Raw genomic sequence first — 18,603 nt, 5'->3', positions numbered from 1 at the left:
GAGATGAATAATTTACACCAGACATTTTTGTACTTGAAGGTCAGTGTGCTACCGCCTGACGAATGGTAGATAATATATTTACTCAGTAAAATAATCATACAATTTCACAATATTTCATAATTTATACATAACCAGTAGAAAGGTAAACAGTAAGTTGATTTAAGCTGCTAACAGTGGCGAAGAGGAGAAAGTAAAAAAAATATAGAGCAAGAAATCCATAAAAATCTTATTCCCACTAAGGGGCCGGTACGCTCTGTTGAATCAGGGAAGTGAAAAACTTTAACCATGAACATTTCTCACTCGACTTTTATAAACCACAACTCATCGTACCCACTATTAAACGTCCAGAAATAGACGCCAAAACGTGTGTCCGCCCGAGTGGTGTCACAGGGGGCGGGAAAGCAGCGGGTACCTTTAAACTCGGTGGTCATGGCGACAGTGACGTCAAAGGGACTCTACAGCGGAAGATTCCAGTGGTGTGATGTTCCTCTCCATTCATCAAAATAATGCCGTTGATTATTTTAAGTGTAGGCTTGGTGTAAGGCATGGATGTTGTCAGGATATCATTATAAATAGTTAGGCAGTAAATTACCTTGTTCCATGATTTATAGGTTAAGGTTATTTGTTATATAATATAGTAAGAGTGTTCTATGGTATTAGTGTGGGAATTACGTCACGTGGAGGTGTAGCGGGTGACGTAGGCCGTGACAGTGTGTGTGGCTCCCTTACAACGCGTTTTTTTCTTGTATACATGGTGTAGTTCCTGGTCCTCAGATTACTCAAATAATCCATAAATGCATCGGACATGTCAATACCGCTCCCTCGTGCTCCCAGGACCTTGCTTGCATCAGTCTTGTGCCGGCACCGCAGTGATTAAATGGGTAGAAATAGATTTATCCTTCCCTGTACTCATCTATTTGTACGTAATGATGTCTCTAATGAATTATGTGGTATGTGGGGTAATTTAAATATAACTTATTCTTGTCGATAATTCCATACAAACTGGTGCTACAGTATAACTGTACACTTAAGATTGGGATCACGTGCAGTTTAGGCACCCCAGTTTATATCATCTTAAGATTAACCAGCTTAACGCTAACCTAACCTGCGTTTAATCTTCAGGTGAAATTTACTTGGGGTGCCTGATCTTCACGTAATCCTGGAAGTGTACCTATTAATAATTATTATACTTATTATAATTGGTATATTTACTCAATATTGATCTATGAATGACGTGTTATTTTGGCAAATACTGTATATATAATTATATATATTGTCATCATGTTTATTTGCTTTTGTGTTCACTGTTATTTCTCGTGTCAAGCGTTCTTAGATATCATCATGTCTATTTTGGATTTACTGTAATGTGAAACAAGGCACTTAAAGCGTGTAAAATTTATAAATAAAAAAAAAGTACGATGACTTGAGTCCCCTAATTACTGTGACCTAACCCTTTGATGCCTAACCTAACCTAACTTTGACTTCATATGAATGATATTTTATCAGACTGAATTTGACTAAAAAATGCGTAACAGCAGTAGGGATTGTTATGGTAAATGCAGTACACTGTATGTACTGTACTGTATATGTGTGTGTAGTATGAACATGGTAACTCCCTATACAGAAGTTGGATACACACATACTACTGTTATTGGATACATATAGACTTACTGTAGTTGGATACATATACAATACTGCCCACCCTACTCATTTGACTGCAGCAGACCAAATAATGGAGGATTTTATGGTTACAGTGTTAGAAACAACTGAAGAATTTCACGTTGCTTGCCCCAGACTCCCTTGTTTGTTTTGCACCTAATCAATATCAGTTGGATTGTTTACTTGGGGGTGTCCTGTTGTTTCATCATATCTTGTTTATTTTTCAACAAATAAAAATAGTTTTATTTATAAATTCTGGAAATTAATGTTTTTCCAACGTATTTTTTAACATACAGTATTAATTTGGCAAATGATGACATTTAATGGTTGCATATCTGTAGGTTTTCCAATATACCATATACTGTACTGTACTATATAAGTCATGGCTGTTGATTGCTGGTTTTATGCTTATATACCTGTAGTATATTATCAACAGATTAATAACCACTGGTACTTGTAACATGTGTAATTATGGCTCAGAAATACCAGCCATCACTCATATGTGTACTTTTGTGTCAAATAATAATTAGTACCCCTGTATTTGTTAGATGGCTGTTATGGGTCAAGGTTATTGACCATCGCTCACTTTTACTATAATATGCTCGACCAGTTTCTTATTTCTGTGATGATTTTTGCAGGTGGTATCTCTGTGCCTGATGCCTTCCCTCATGGACGACCCCAACATTCCTTCAGATGTGAAGGAGCGGGCGCAAGGTATCCTAAATGGGTGTAAAGGCAGCTCTTTGGGTTCCTACAGTGACTCTGCCGGTGTTGAGGTCATCCGTCGTCACGTGGCAGAGTACATTGAGAGACGCGATGGATTTCCCTCCAACTGGGAAGATATTATTCTCTGTGCCGGTGCCTCAGAAGGAATTAGGGTATGTTTATATGTACAAATACAAAAATAAAATAGAATTACTGCTGTTTATTCACTGTTGCACCACCCTGTGTATTAGTGCAATTACATATAGTATAGTACATTATAGTCTTGGTTTATGTGTTTTAGAATTTGTGACATGTTGATTTTAAACAACCTTTCTCCTTGGTGTTGTATTAGTGTTAAAGTTGTGCCCAAGTGTGTTTGTGTGTGTTTACTGGAAAATGATAACATTTTCTTTCAAGATGTTCCCTTACATTCATAATTAAACATTGATTGGATGACAAGTGATATAAGTTCCCTTTTACAGTTTGTGATATAAAACTGAGTTTGTTTCACCATATTTGGATGACATGTAGCAGACATGTTATGATTCCTCCACAACTATAATCGAATATGATTACTATAACCTTGCAAGTCCATGATTTCAATTACGATTCCTTCCAAAAGTAATGGATGTACGGTAGTCTTGCCTGTTCCAGATATGCAGGAAGCACAGTACTTGCACCTGGATGTATAGCCACTGTCAAAGCAATCAGGTTTCTCATAAAAGTTATACACAACTGAAGATTTAGCTACTGACATACTGATGATAATTTGATAATTATCTGGAATAAAATGCAACACCAACTTGTCACTGAAAGTCGCAGTGTTATAGTAATTGGTATGATGTACTGTACTGTACCAATAAAATCAGCAATACATGTTAAAAATTACAAAGTACTGTACTATATAACTTCTAATTTCCCCTCCCAAAATTACAATTATACTTATTTTAAATCTAGTATTGGGGTACCATAAGTTCAAAATTTATTATAAACTCTAATTCATTTCATCCATCTTTTATAGTACAGTGTACTGTACCTGTATTCATACAAATTTAGAACATCATAAATACTATACTGTACGTACTCTTATTACCACCTTTACATATACTTATGGTACATTTTGTTGAAGTTTGTACAGTAGTTCATCAGTGTATGTTCACATACTAATATATACAGTTAGAAAAATCACATTAATTCAATTAATTCATTTGATTCATGGAAACTGTCAGGTCATTATTGTTTTTTTTTATTTGAGTGAAAGACAGAGTTAACTACTGTACTGTACTGGTCCCATGGGCCATTATTGTTCAGCCTTTCAGTCAACATTCTGGGGTGTTTGTAACCCAATTTTTTTTATGGTATAAATATTTGTTTATGAATTCTAAGGATTTATGCTTAAATTGATCTTCATATTTTCTTGTAAATATTGTATTGTCTCCACCAGGGAACAATGAAGATGATGATCAAACATGACAACAGCATCAAGCCAGGAGTGATGATCCCAATCCCACAGTACCCACTCTACTCTGCCACCATAGCAGAGTTTGATCTTCACCAGGTAGCTACCACAGTACAGTATACAGTACTTAATCCTCTGGGTCAGCTGTACCAGGAACCTCTCTGTCTGCTTAACATCTTTAATCACAATCCAGATTAATTTGTGAACTATGTAAACTTGATCGTGGGTCTTGTTTATGACAGTATTTGAAGCTTATGCCATTTAAGTGTCATTATTGTGACTATTCTGAATCTTTGTTATGTTTAATTATTAAGATTTTTTTTATAGTATAGCTTAGGATAATCAGATACTTTTATATTGTACATTATTGAGTGTTAATGTGAGTGGGTAAATGATTGATTGAGTTAGTGGGTGGATGAATGTGTGGGTGAGTGAGTGCAGCATTTACTATATACTCTTCACTGTACTCTTGTTTTTACCTGTTAACCACCTTGATTTGAGGATTAAAATTTTATCAACACTTCTGCAGATTGGTTACTACCTAAATGAGTCCACCAACTGGGGGCTCGACATTTCTGAGCTGGAGCGAGCGTATGATGAAGCCAAGGAAGTGTCCAATCCAAAGGCTTTGGTTGTTATCAATCCTGGCAACCCAACCGGTCAGTCACTTCATGTTCATCTGTCTTGAATTTATATACAAATTTGGAAACTTTTTTGTCATTATGCAAGCTTATGTGCTCACATGTGGATACTGGCAATACTCCTTGGCCAAAACTAGCTGAAGGGTGAACAAAATCTGCAGTTAAGGTCATGATTCAGTCTTTCAACCTTTATTGGCAGCTAAGGATTCCCACCTCCCCTCATTTCCTGTGCACAAAAAAAGAAACTCAAGGAACATGTAACTTCCACAGATGGTGACCACCTACAGCTAACTTCCACTGATGATGACCATGTTTTAAGGGATAAAGAATTTGATTACTAGATTTATACTGTCACAGGGTAGAATTTATGGTTAATAAATCAGAGAAACGAATTAATACAGAACTCTTAAGATACTCAAAGACTTAAGATGGGGTAAGAAAGATAACTAAGTTCCACTCGTGAACAAATAAGTTGTGATCCCAAGAAAATTATAAATACATACTGTACTGGCATCTGTTCTCAGTGTATAGTCTTACTCCAACAAGACTCATTTAACTCAGTCATCTGAATCTCTGGGCAGTGTACTTTTATTTATCTTTTCTCATTGGTTAGTTTACATTCTTATAAGAACCATTTAACTTAGTGATCTTATTCTGCAGGTAATGTACTCACAAAGGAGAATATTCAGGGGGTCATCAAATTTGCTTATGAGAAGAAACTCTTCCTTTTTGCTGATGAGGTGAGCTGAATGTATTGTGCGAAGTATACCCGGGTAATGCATTTTATACAAAACTTAAAAACTTTTTATCGTGAAATTTAAAGGTTAATTTTTTTATTCATTTATTAAATTCATGTGAATACAGATACAAACGGTAGGTATAATTAACTAAAACTATCTGTGCAGAAAAAAATCTATTTTTTTTAAATATGAATATAAATGCACATTACAGTATTTAGGTATTCCTCTAATGGCCATGTTCTCTGTATTTTGCAGGTGTACCAAGACAATGTATATGCAGAGGGCTGTAAGTTCCACTCATTCAAGAAAGTGGTAATGGAAATGGGTGCTCCATATAACCAAATGGAACTTGCTTCTTTCATGTCATGCTCCAAAGGTGAGCCATGATGCTTAATGTCCACATATATGTCTGTTAACAAGTGGTCTTTATACAAAGTTACTGGAGCTTGTCCATTCTGATCCTGGTGAGGAGGCTCAGCTATTCCTTTAGGGTTGTAGTTTGTGAATTACAGGTGGATTAGGGGCAGCTCCAGGCAGGGGGTCCTGGGGGTCTGGACCTCCCTTTTCATCAGAAAATTCCAATACTTTTTCTTTAATGCAGTATTGTACTCGGGCATTTTTGTATAGTAAAAAGTAATTACTATTGATCTCAGAATATTTCCTAATATCAAGTGCACGTGGCTTCAAAATGACCTCAAAATGCCTATGATATTGGTCAGATTTCCAAAAAAATTCTGGGAGGGGGCTCAATATGCTCACCACGTTCCCCCCCCCCCACCCACAACTTTTTGGCATCCCTCCCCCTTTCTATATTACTAGATCCACCACTGTGGTTGGACCTGAGGCTACAGTACTTGAAGGTTAGACACATCATACAGGGTAATATAATAAAGTCAGTACCAAAACCCACCCATTTAGAATCATTTTTAGTATCAAGTAGAGAGAAAGATCGTACTACTGTAGTAGGAAGGGAGGACTGTAGCATAGAGGAGAGTGTAGAGTTGTAAAAGGAAAAGGTTTGTGGTGGTTGCATGATTTTTTATTTTCTTTATTAATTGGCATTTTTTTGGAATTTAATGACACGGTCAGTTAATGTTTACCCTCTTGGTACGAGGCTGAGTGGGGAAATTTCCAACTGTTCCTCACCTTATGATAAAACTTTCACCATCCAATGAGCTGTATGTTATGGTTAGGATATTGTTTAACTTGTAATTTGGGATAGATATACAGGTACATAATTTTCTTTGAATTTTTTTTTGTACTCATTTACAAGCCTACACTATCCTACTTACAGAATGTGCACAAAATTAAAGAAATGCTTACTATAAGGTTAAAAAACTAAGGTAATAAAATTATGTGATTATACTGACTGATAATCATTGAGTTACACGATCACGGGCAGATGTTATCACCATGGAAGAAAGCGAGGGACTGTAGTGCAACAGGTGGCCATGAGCGGTGTAGATGATGCTGTGGCTGACATGTTCAGCGAGAGATGTGTTCCATATTCTGCGCATCAGTGAGTTTGGCCGTCAGATGGCCATCGTTATGTGAATTTTTTTAGCATAAATAGGGCGGTGGTCTTAATACATTACCATCGTTCAAGCGACATATCGTAATTAGGGAGATCATAAATCGAGGTTTACCTGTACAGGTATCCCTCATTTAAAATTCATTCACTTTGTGAAATTTTAGTTTAGCAATACAAAATTTGTAACACTCTTTCTTATTTAATGATTGGTCAAAATTCGGTTTAGCAATGTTCGACTCACTGGGAAAAACTCAGCATAAAAGTTGGAAAAACTGGGGATTCTGGTCTCCAAGTGAGTACATTACATTACTCTAATGTGGTTTAGAAATAAATAAAACATAATGTAAAACTATAAAATAAAATAAATGAAGAGCATGGGTGTGTATGTGTGGGAGTGAATGTACTGTATGTATTGAGGTTGTGAGCTGTAACTGCAGCCAGTCACACACGTCTCTTGAGCCCAGATAAACTGTGCCGTGTGTATACTGTACTGTACCAGTAAATGTGAGGAATAAAGAAAAATAATAATAAAAAATACAAAACAGTGCATTGCCATTTGGCAATCATTTCACTACTCATGGAACACCGTGCTGACTCCAGTGCAGGTAAGAAATGTTTACTGTATTCCTTTTATGTTTTGACCTTATTATACTTTTATTTTTTGCACATACTGTATGAACGATTGAGAGTGCATGTGACAGGGTAAGAAAACGTAAATGTACAGTACAGTATCTACCTGAAATTAGGAGTTGAAAAATAACCATAACATAGATCACAGGTCAACCTCACCGTGCTACTGGGTGGCGAGAAAGTTACAGTCCACTACCTCAACGAGACTATGCACATGATCACTTGCTACACATACACACCCATGCTCTTAATTTGACTCATTTAACAGCTTTATTTTATATCTAATTTTATTTTTTAGCCACAATAGAGTACAGTACATACTGTACTGTAGTGATTATTCCAGAACTTTTAATTTCATTACATGTGACAATGGCAACATGCTATCTCCATGGTTATTATTCCTCGTTTAGCGATAATTTTGCTTCACGTTAGGTTCTTGGCAACACATCCCCATCGTTATATGAGGGATACCTGTATTCTGTAATTCAAGTTTCTTATGAGACAACGATGTCTTACAGGATACATGGGAGAGTGTGGCCTGAGAGGAGGTTATGCTGAGATAGTCAACTTGGACCCACAAGTTAAGACTATGTATCTGAAAAGTATTTCTGCCAAGTTGTGCCCCACAACCCTTGGTCAGGTAAGATGTCATAAAGTATTACTGCACTCGGGTAGTCATATGTTTGTTGCCTGTGAGATGGAAAATGTTGGTGGTACAGCAGTAATGTGCTTTTCTCTCAATACTGTGTCCAGGGTTTAATCCCTGGCCTTGGACAGATGTGAAAAGGGTGTTATTCTGTGTGACCCTACCAAACATTGCAGGTTTCTTTGGATACTGTGGTTTCCTCCTATACTAACACTGGACAATGAAGGTCATAATAAAGAACAGACTAACTACTTGAATGATTAATAAGCTGATTAATGGTGACATGATAAATGATTAGTACATTACTGTGATGTGTTGATGCATGAATACTGAAGCTCTTTCTCAGCCCTACATTAGGTACCTTTATATAGTATAATGAAAGGTAGGAGAGGAAGAGTGAAAGTTGAGGAATATACTCAGGTGATGAAATCTACGAGTGTCAGTGGAGAAAAACAGAAGTGCTACAACTTGGTGTATGGTGATTACGAATTGTGTGAAAGTGGAACAGTAAAGGGAGCTGGAAATCTCAGTGATAACTGTAGAGGTAAAACTTTCAATAAATGTATTAGAAGTGATTTACTTTGTCTCATTGATGAACTGAGGATGAACGTGTTTATTGATTTACAAATTTTCGATGATTCTTTTTAGGATTAATACATCTGTTGCACGCTGTTCAGTTAAGTATTGTACACGTGTGGTAAATAATTAGTACAGTAGATGGGAATTCCCAGTTTTCTAACACATAGAAATAAAAAAATAATAATATTCTTCTAGGCTGTGATGGAATGTGTTGTGAACCCACCAAGAGAGGGAGAACCTTCATACGAGCAGTTCATAGAGGAGAAAAAAGCCGTCTTGTCATCACTTGCTGAACGTGCCAAGATGGTTGCTGAAACATTCAATTCTGTGCCAGGGATGTCATGTAATGTTGTCCAAGGAGCCATGTATGCCTTCCCACAGGTACAGTACAGTATCAGTTTTCAGAAAGCTCTAACTTAAGTCCACTTTTTAATCAATATGGAAAGGAATTGTTTAGGTACAGTTTTGCATGAACTACTCTTTGCAAATGACAAACATATAGCTACAGTACAAATATATACTGTAGTTCAGAAATCATTTAGATGACTTGGAACTTGTAGAGTATTTTATTATTTTACTGAAGCCAATTGTTGAAAGTTTGTGCTGGTAATCTGGTGATGCAGAGAGTCCGATTTTAAGGAAGCCCGGTTAACATGGGGCTCATAGAATTTTCAACTGTGACTTCAGTATGTAATTTACACTTAGTGTGTTATCAGTAGAAAAAAAAAACCTTCGCTTTCATCTGCAAGTCATTTCTCTGTCATCGGTGGCTTGGCATATTTCTCCAGAAGAAATTTTATGTATATGGATCCAGTGATTAACTTATCGTGGCTACCAGCATGCAGTTTTCCTGGCTTGAGCTTTCTGTTGCCTACAGTGAATAAAAAATAGTATTCCTCACATATGAGAAATTATTGTGTGTTTGTAGACATGTATATTTATCCTTTGATGTCTATCTCAAATTGTTCTTATCTTTTATGTAGATCATGTTGCCAGAGAAAGCTGTACAAGCTGCAAAAGCTGCAGGTCAAGCTGCTGATGTGTTCTATGCATTCCAACTACTTGAAAACACTGGTATTTGTATTGTCCCAGGCAGTGGGTTTGGGCAGCGACCAGGGACTTACCACTTCAGGTCAGTAATATCTCTATACCAGGGGTTCTTAACCTGGGGTCCGTGAAGGTCAGATAAAAATTTAACATTTATATTCACTATACTTTGTGTATGTCATACACTGTATGAGGCAATGAATTTTCAATAAAATAAAGTATATTCATTGCATGCAAAGCTGTGTTTATGTGCTTTTTTCTAGGGAGGGGGTCCATAGCTTTCACCAAATTCTCAAAGGGGTCCGTGACTCAAAAAAGGTTAAGAACCACTGCTCTATACTGTAATGTCTGAGTGAAAGGTACAGTAGAAGCAAATTTGTGACCTCATCATTTCTACAGTTTACCAAATTACCACCTACACTAATGAAGGTTGTCCTTATTCAGTTTTACTACATGTACAATCCCCTAAAAAGTACCATTACCCACGGGGTTGATGTGATTGTAGACTTTCTGAGCAATATTACTTGACTTGTTTCTGAACGGTTGGTACATTCACAATGTTACGAGTTGGGGATTTAGAATATAGTTAAAAGTCTACCCAGATCCCAACAGGTAACAACAATAAAAAACAAAGACAATCGGACTATAAAAGGGTAGACAAAGGATGCAAGTTTTTGTTGTGTATAATAAAGTACCATAAATTCCTTAACAAAATATTCAGCTTTCTATAATTTACCCTTAACCATAAGTAGTCGGGGTCTAGCTGTATTTGGCGAAAATTTTGGATTATGATTGTCATTGGTAATGTGTGGTGAAAGTGACTGACACTGTATGGTGAAAATGACTGTCACTGTGTGATGCAGTGACTGATTGTATGTGGCGAGGTGCAGTGACAGATGAGAGATATATTGTATAATTATACAGTATAACCCTGCTTTACGCGGTCAATTGAACCCATGGAGGCCCGCTTAAAACGGGAAACGCGTAAATGGAACAACAGAACATATGGGATTAATTGAAATAGAGACTGGGCCGACCCCCAAACTCCACTTTTTCAGACACAATACCTACGTTGTAGTAAAAATAACTTCTTAATTTTATGATGGTATGCACACACAATTAATAATTAAGAGAAATATCAATAATATTAGGTTTTTTAACACGTACATTAGTAGAAAAGATGGCTGGGCACACGGGGATGGGGGGTTGGTTCCGAGGCAGAGGGCAGATTATTGGCTCTCACCTGTATCACTTGTATCAATTGTATCACTATCCACCACAGAGGCTAGCAGGGCCTCTTTGTCAAACCCCTCAAAGTCCATATCCTCACTATCACTGACTTGGGCTGGCTGTGGTGGGTGGCGGGTGAAGAACTCGGTAACATTTTGATGACTGGCCGACCTTGTGCGCACCCTGCCCACGCCGCTTCCCGCGGGGTACCGCGTAAATGTAGAAACGCTTAAAACTGAAACGCGTAAAGCGGGGTATTACTGTACTGTACTGTCATACACAGTGGGTATGTAGAGTTCATAAAAAATGAGTGTATTAATTTTAATATGATTAATTTATGACTTTTCCCCAAAGTTTTGTTTTCATGTCCTGTTACATGTTTATATTATTATTTTTTACATTTATGTATTTCATTGTCAATTACTTCTATTTTATTTTTCACTTTATCTTATAAATGTTTTCTATATTTACATTACTGTATATTATTAATAATTTACAAATTTGAAATTTCATTAACAGTCACTAATTCTTATTGATGGTCTTATTTTTCATACATTTACCATTTTTTAATCTATGTCTTGAAGTAGTAATTCCTCTTTTGATTTCTTACATTTCATTCTTCTCCCCAGGACCACTATCCTACCCCAGCCAGAGTTGCTCAAGACCATGCTTGAAAAGTTCCGTGACTTCCATTCGAATTTCATTAAACTTTATGAATAAGCAGTTTCTTCATCAAACTTCTAATTACACATATCCGTAAGTATTGATATGGGACTCAAGGTTAATTTATAGTATTGTTGGGGCAGTTGACTAACAGTGAGGTCAGTCACGGACAGGAATGAAATAGATGAAATGTAGAATTATTTTTAGGTGAGAAATTAACCAATTAGATTACTGTATTGAGTAAGTGAGAATTTTCCTGTAAATTATTTTGAAGGCAGGAAATTACTTGTAGATTACTTTGAAGGGGAGAAATTTGACCTGTAGCTTGACATTGTAGGTACTGTAGTTGCTTTGCCAGCGTGGTCACTGGATATAATGACATGGGTTTGAAGTAGGAGTTAGTTTAGAGATAGAATGACACCAGGGGCTCGTAACATTGTCAAGTGTCGCTTAGATGTGTATTATAGGGAGCCCACACAAGCATGGGAAATGGAAATGATGTCAACAGTTTTATAAATTCTGCTATTTGTCCTCTTGCATCTATTTGGATTACTGTACATGCACGGTGCCTTTTTGCCACTCGTATTAATTGTAAAGTTTTGTGTTGAGCAAGAATGGCTGCATTACATAATGAACCGGCATGCACAAAAATAATACAAATAATTTAATTTCTGTTGTTATGATTACCACCGGTAATGTTAGTTTAACACAGAAGTATAGTATTGCAAGTGTCCTGCTCACAGCTGACCCGATCAGTCTGAAATCAAAGCCAGTCACTGATTTCTAAGGCACCCATAAGGTGAGGTAGGTCAATAGCAGTAATGCTTGAGAAGGTTGAGGGCAGTCAATATGTTGACCTTGTTTCCTGTGGTGGGGCAGGTTATACCACCATAAATCGCCAAATACTACTGATGAACTACAGTTATGTATGAAAACTTCATTCACTGTATTGGGTCAAGAGTACAGTGACCATTTGAGTTGTTGCTGAATAATTGTATAACCCAATTTTACAATCATGCTTAGTTACTTTTATGATTCTCAAGAATTCAACTTATGCATGGATATTTTAACATTTTGTCTTGTTTTCTTGAAGTCAACAAATGACATCTGCTTCATTAGTGGTAGTTTAACTAACATGCAGGAACTTAAGGGGAAAAAAATTAAAAGTGGTGTTGGGTGTGACATATCCAGTTGTGGAGTTGGTTAACAACTTAACTTTTTTCATACATTAACTTCTTTCAAATACTATAATGGAAAAGTATTGGATACATACACTTCAAGACATAATTACTACTTATATTAAAGCATTGTCTCCCAATTTAACCTAAACCAGATAGGGGAAGGAGCAGATAGACTCCAGTTAAAACACAGCACTTGCTTTTGTTTTCAGGAACTCATCCTCCACACTCTTAACTGCAGCCACAAGACTGAGGTTTAAAAAGGGTAATATCTTTATCTGTCCATAGCAGTGCAATAAACACAAGTATCTCATACCTGTCTATCCATGGGTCTGTGTTAGATAAAGTGTTTTGTATTTTCAAGTTCAGGAGAAATGTGTTCTTCAGTTTAGTATACAGTACTTTGATCAATATTTTAGAAAAAAATTGTATGAAAGAAAAATCAAATGTACTGTACAGTAAACTGTATTTTAATATGATTTGTGATTAAAGGTTGTATATATTACTGTATTATTTTAAAAAAGACAAGTTCATAAGTTTGTAGTAATTATATGTAGTCTTTTCAGTAAAATGTTCTTTTTTTTTTCTCTCTAAAAAAAAAATGAGATATGAATATTAATACTTTAGCATCTACATATAGTTAGTGAGCACTTGTTACAAATTGCATCATTAAAATATGATTGTATATGGTAATGACTTGATAAACACTATTAAAAGATTGAATTGAACTCGGTAATAGTACTGAATACCTGTACTGATAATTATATTGCCTTTAAAGAAATCACACCAAACACACAAATAAATATACCAGAACTGTAAATGCTCATATAGAAAGCTTCATTTTTCAATTGATAATTGCTCACATTAGTTTTTCTTGTAAATCAGTAATTGTTTCAAAATTTTATATCAATCTTTGTCCATGTATTGAACAGCAGAACTAAATGTTTGATTATATTTTGGCTAAGTACTATACACATACTACCACTCAAGGAGTGTATTGACCTGATATTGTGAATATTGTATACTGTATATTATATCATACTCTGTTCACCTTCTCTATATACTGTAGTGGCATAGAATAATCTTCAATTGCTACCTAAAATGATTTGTATTTTTATATTGCCCTAATATGGTCCTAGGTAACACTGTGTGTGAAACCAAAAGTTATTTAGTAATTAACAAAAATTATTACCCAGTGGATATTATCTAAACCAAAAAATTCTGCAGTGTATGGAAGTTTAATGGTACAATATTTGTAAAGTAACTGATTATTAAACAATTTATTATTTAGAACCATTATAATGGTGTCATTGTGAAAGAAACACTACGGTATTACTTGCAATTAATGGAATTTCAAAATGCTGTGCTTCCCAGAATATCACTAGAAAAAGATATCCTTCCCGGGAAGACTGTTTCTCCCCTTTGCTGGATTATGGCACAGCTACTGAAATTTTATTACGAAACTGAATTTTACAACATCATGTGATTTATGGTAAAAGCATTTGTGCTGTGGTTATGTTTTATTTAGATTGGCTTATAATTAAATATGCATTAATTCTGGAGGATATTGCTAGAGATTCATTCATGCATCTTGTAATTCCAGTTGCTGAAATCTGGATCACTTCTGCTGCACACTTTTATAAATTTGGAATGCACTGAACTGTGATAAATCTGCCTCACTGCTTGATGAGCAGTTACAATGTATAAATAATTACCCCATGCAAATAAAATCACGTAAAAAGTTTGCTTTATACTGCAATGTAATTTATTCCTTCAAGAAATTCTTAAAACCCGGCAATTAATCTCAGCCATGGTCATAGTGTGCCACAAAGTACAGTACCATTCTAAGTCACTATTTTTGTTCTAAATTTGTGCAAGTTTGAATTGTCTGCAGTCAGTGGCTGCTCTAAACTTATTGACCGTTCGCTGTATCATGGCTGCTGCCTCAGTGCCAAATTTATCATCATGGAGAACACAATGCCTCAATTTTGTGGGGATCCCCTTCCCCCCACCTACATCACAATGAGAGATAAGGAAAATTATACATTCTACACCAGAGGAATCCTTAGCATTGATGGATGTGTTAAGAAGTAAAGTGGAATTTGCAGAAATGGAAGAAACATTAGAAAATGACAGTGATAAGTAGTAACATGAGACAGCCCCCAGTACTGTACAAGAAACCCGAGTGCAAAAAAAAAAAAATTATAATATATTAGTACAAGATGTTAATGTTAAAAAAAGTTGTTTCATGATTAGTGAGTATAGTACAAGGAATTCTGTCCTAACCTAAAGCTAACATTAACTTAAACCTCCCCCCCCCTTCTCAGGTTGCAATAGGATGTTTTATCAGGTGAGGTGAAATAAGCTGTGGGGGGGGGCTAATATTCAGGTGATCCCAGATCTCTTACGGTAGTTGGCAGTGCAGTGTTTGTATACCTGCTTTGTCTATATATATACATTATTAGCAGTGTTGTACGTTGACGCCATTAATTTAACGCCGTCAATGGACGGCGGCAACTTTTTGTTGACGCTGACGCCATCAATTTTTTGGGCAGGTGACGCAGTCAACTTTTCACCCGAGCGGAGCGTCAAGCATCAATATGTTCGTCAGGAAAAAGGCCACCAACCAGCTTTCCAGGTTGGTGGAGAAGTCCGTGCACGAGACTGAGAGCAGCAGCAGCAGCAGTGAGGGAGACGACAAAGACCATGACATGGGGGACGAATTGTTCCAGGCCCTGTACGAGACACCCCGCAGGAATGAAAAAGACAGTGACCTTTTCAAGTGTTTCCTGGGGGAGAAACCTTAAAAAAAAAAAACTTTCGACAAGGACACCTTCCCCAACAAGGCCATGGGGGAGTTGTTCATCAAATACAACACCCCCATCCCCTCTAGTGCTGCCGTGGAGCGCATGTTCTCTGTGGGCAAAGACGTCTTGTGGCCCAAGTGCAGCAGAATGAGTGACAAGCATTTTGAGATGCTAGCATTCTTGCGGGGAAACAAATGGATAATTAAAATTATATAATATATATCATAATAAATGATTAAAAATGAATTAATATTTTTTGATTTTGCATATGTTACTCCCATACACAGGAGAATACGCGTTTCGTTTCTGGGCTGCATTTGTATGTCTCTGAAAACTCGTTGACGCTGACGCTAATGGCGTCAATTTATGAAATCGTTTACGCCGACTCTGATGGCATCAAATTTCTCGACCGTTTACGCTGACGGCGCCACTTTTTTCGTTAACCCGTACAACACTGATTATTAGCATACCTGCAATATGGGGAAGTCGGGGAGGATGGCCGCCCATATTCCTCACCCCACCTCCATCAAAAGTTGGTGACTCTTAGGGAATTTCCCCATCTAAATGTTGATCACAAAATTCCACTTTCCAGCAGTCTCTCTCTCTTTTCTCCCACCTTTCCCACATACTGTACTGTTGTATGTATGAACCAATGTGAAGTTTTAGACGATTTTACTGAATAAATATCAATCATAAATACAAATAAATAAGAATAATAGTAGTAGCAGTAATAGCAGTAATAATAATGATACTGGATTAACAATAACAATACCAACAACGACAACAATAACAATAATCATAATAATACCAACAATAACAATATACCCTGTACAACTTTTAACACGTTCAATGTATAAAAGGAAAAAAATATTAAAATAAAATCAGAGTACGGTACATATAAATAGTCTCAAATACATAAAAACATTATTGGATCTCCTGAAGAATCATCACCCCAGCCCGCTCCACCTGAAGAATCATCACCCCAGTCTGCTCCACCTGAAGAATCATCACCCCAGAATCATCACCCCAGTCTGCTCCACCTGAAGAATCATCACCCCAGTCTGCTCCACCTGAAGAATCATCACCCCGGTCTGCTCCACCTGAAGAATCATCACCCCAGTCTGTTCCACCTGAAGAATCATCACCCCAGTCAATCCACCTGAAGAATCATCACCCCAGTCTGTTCCACCTGAAGAATCATCACCCCAGTCTGCTCCACCTGAAGAATCATCACCCGTCTGTTCCACCTGAAGAAGCATCACCCCAGTCTGTTCCACCTGAAGAATCATCACCCCAGTCTGCTCCACCTGAAGAATCAGCACCCCAGCCCACTCCACCTGAAGAATCATCACCCCAGCCTGCTCCACCTGAAGAATCATCACCCCAGCCTGCTCCACCTGAAGAATCATCACCCCAGCCTGCTCCACCTGAAGAATCATCACCCCAGCCTGCTCCACCTGAAGAATCATCACCCCAGCCGCTCCACCTGAAGAATCATCACCCCAGCCTGTCCCACCTGAAGAATCATCACCCAGCCTGCTCCACCTGAAGAATCATCACCCCAGCCTGCTCCACCTGAAGAATCATCACCCCAGCCTGCTCCACCTGAAGAATCATCACCCCAGCCTGCTCCGCCTGAAGAATCATCACCCCAGCCTGCTCCACCTGAAGAATCACCCCAGGTTGTCCCACCTGAAGAATCATCACCCCAGCCTGCTCCGCCTGAAGAATCATCACCCCAGCTCCACCTGAAGATCACCTGAAGAAGCCTGCTCCGCCATCACCCCAGCCTGCTCCGCCTGAAGAATCATCACCCCAGCCTGCTCCGCCTGAAGAATCATCACCCCAGCCTGCTCCGCCTGAAGAATCATCACCCCAGCCTGCTCCACCTGAAGAATCATCACCCCCAGGTTGTCCCACCTGAAGAATCTTCACCCCATGTTGTCCCACCTGAAGAATCATCACCCCCAGGTTGTCCCACCTGAAGAATCATCACCCCAGGTTGTCCCACCTGAAGAATCATCACCCCAGCCCATAATGAATATACAGTATATTGTATAATTAGGGTAACAAAAATGCAAAATATACATTTCTTTGTGTTATGCATCTTTATTAAAAAGATTTACAGAAAATGCAAGACCAATATACACAGAATTGCAAAATTAACAAGATACAAGAATAATATAGATAACATTGCAAAATACACTACTAAAAATAAAATACTTTACTCAATATTCCAAAATACACGATGCATATTACAATGGGTGGGGAACCTAACCTAACCTAACCACCATGGAAGATCTTGACCCCATCTAAAGAATTGTCACCATGCCAAACTCTGGGGTGACGATTCTTCAGGTGATCCACACTATTATTATAGTTTTGGTACAATCTTGGAGCAACACCGACCCCATCTCGGTTAAGCTGTTGGCGAGTGAGGCAGTTAAATGTTTTCTCACATCTGCAGGTAACAGCGAGAGGGGTGAAGGGGAGAGGAGAGAAAGAGGTGAAGGGGAGGTGTGTTTGGAAGATGGGGAGGAGAGATCGATAGAGTGAGACAAAGAGAGAGACTTAATGTGTAATATTTTGAGAGTGAGAGGCGAGGTTAAAGAAAACGTGAGTGTTGGTCGTGGCTAAGGATGATAAAACTATGCTGGTATTGACTCGTTGTTAATAGACTCGCTCACTGACACGTACTCCACTCCACACCACACCACACCATCCTACCCATCCACACCACACCCATACCTCACCACCCTACCCATCCCCACCACACCATACCCACACACCTCACCACCCTACCCATCCCCACCACACCATACCCACACACCTCACTGCCCTCATCATCCCCACACACCATACCCACACACCTCACCAACCTACCCATCCCCACCACACCATACCCACACACCTCACCACCCTACCCATCCCCATCACACTATACCCACACCATACGACATGTTCTCAGCACCTGAAACCAGATACGATGAGAGAGAGAGAGAGAGAGAGAGAGAGAGAGAGAGACTTAATTCACAAGAGGAGATTATCTATGACAACCAATCTTTACTCTTGACAAAAATGATCTACT

At 37.9% G+C, this 18,603-nt stretch overlaps 1 protein-coding gene across 5 annotated transcripts in view; it reads left to right on the top strand.

Moving 5' to 3' along the window:
• LOC121879941 (alanine aminotransferase 2-like) overlaps window positions 1-15,761 on the top strand; it is a 33,341-nt gene extending 17,580 nt beyond the window's left edge. For 2 of the 5 annotated variants that reach the window (XM_042386760.1, XM_042386764.1), the window contains exons 3-12: window positions 2,298-2,537; window positions 3,809-3,922; window positions 4,353-4,482; window positions 5,125-5,204; window positions 5,460-5,580; window positions 7,884-8,005; window positions 8,786-8,971; window positions 9,574-9,722; window positions 11,497-11,623; window positions 12,921-14,459. In XM_042386760.1, coding sequence (XP_042242694.1) covers window positions 2,298-2,537; window positions 3,809-3,922; window positions 4,353-4,482; window positions 5,125-5,204; window positions 5,460-5,580; window positions 7,884-8,005; window positions 8,786-8,971; window positions 9,574-9,722; window positions 11,497-11,587 — 1,233 coding nt within the window. In that variant the 3' untranslated portion in view covers window positions 11,588-11,623; window positions 12,921-14,459. Of the gene's footprint in view, window positions 1-2,297; window positions 2,538-3,808; window positions 3,923-4,352; window positions 4,483-5,124; window positions 5,205-5,459; window positions 5,581-7,883; window positions 8,006-8,785; window positions 8,972-9,573; window positions 9,723-11,496; window positions 11,624-12,901; window positions 14,460-15,263 lie in introns of those variants that run through there. The other 3 variants (XM_042386763.1, XM_042386762.1, XM_042386761.1) reach the window with 3 other exon arrangements.
• The last annotated feature ends 2,842 nt before the right edge of the window (window positions 15,762-18,603 follow it).

The sequence above is a fragment of the Homarus americanus genome, unplaced genomic scaffold (genome assembly GCF_018991925.1).
Source record: "Homarus americanus isolate GMGI-L3 unplaced genomic scaffold, GMGI_Hamer_2.0 scaffold29478, whole genome shotgun sequence".
In the NCBI taxonomy this organism is placed as follows: domain Eukaryota; kingdom Metazoa; phylum Arthropoda; class Malacostraca; order Decapoda; family Nephropidae; genus Homarus; species Homarus americanus.
Note: the sequence above shows the minus strand (reverse complement) of the source record. Positions and strands in the feature narration are given on the sequence as shown.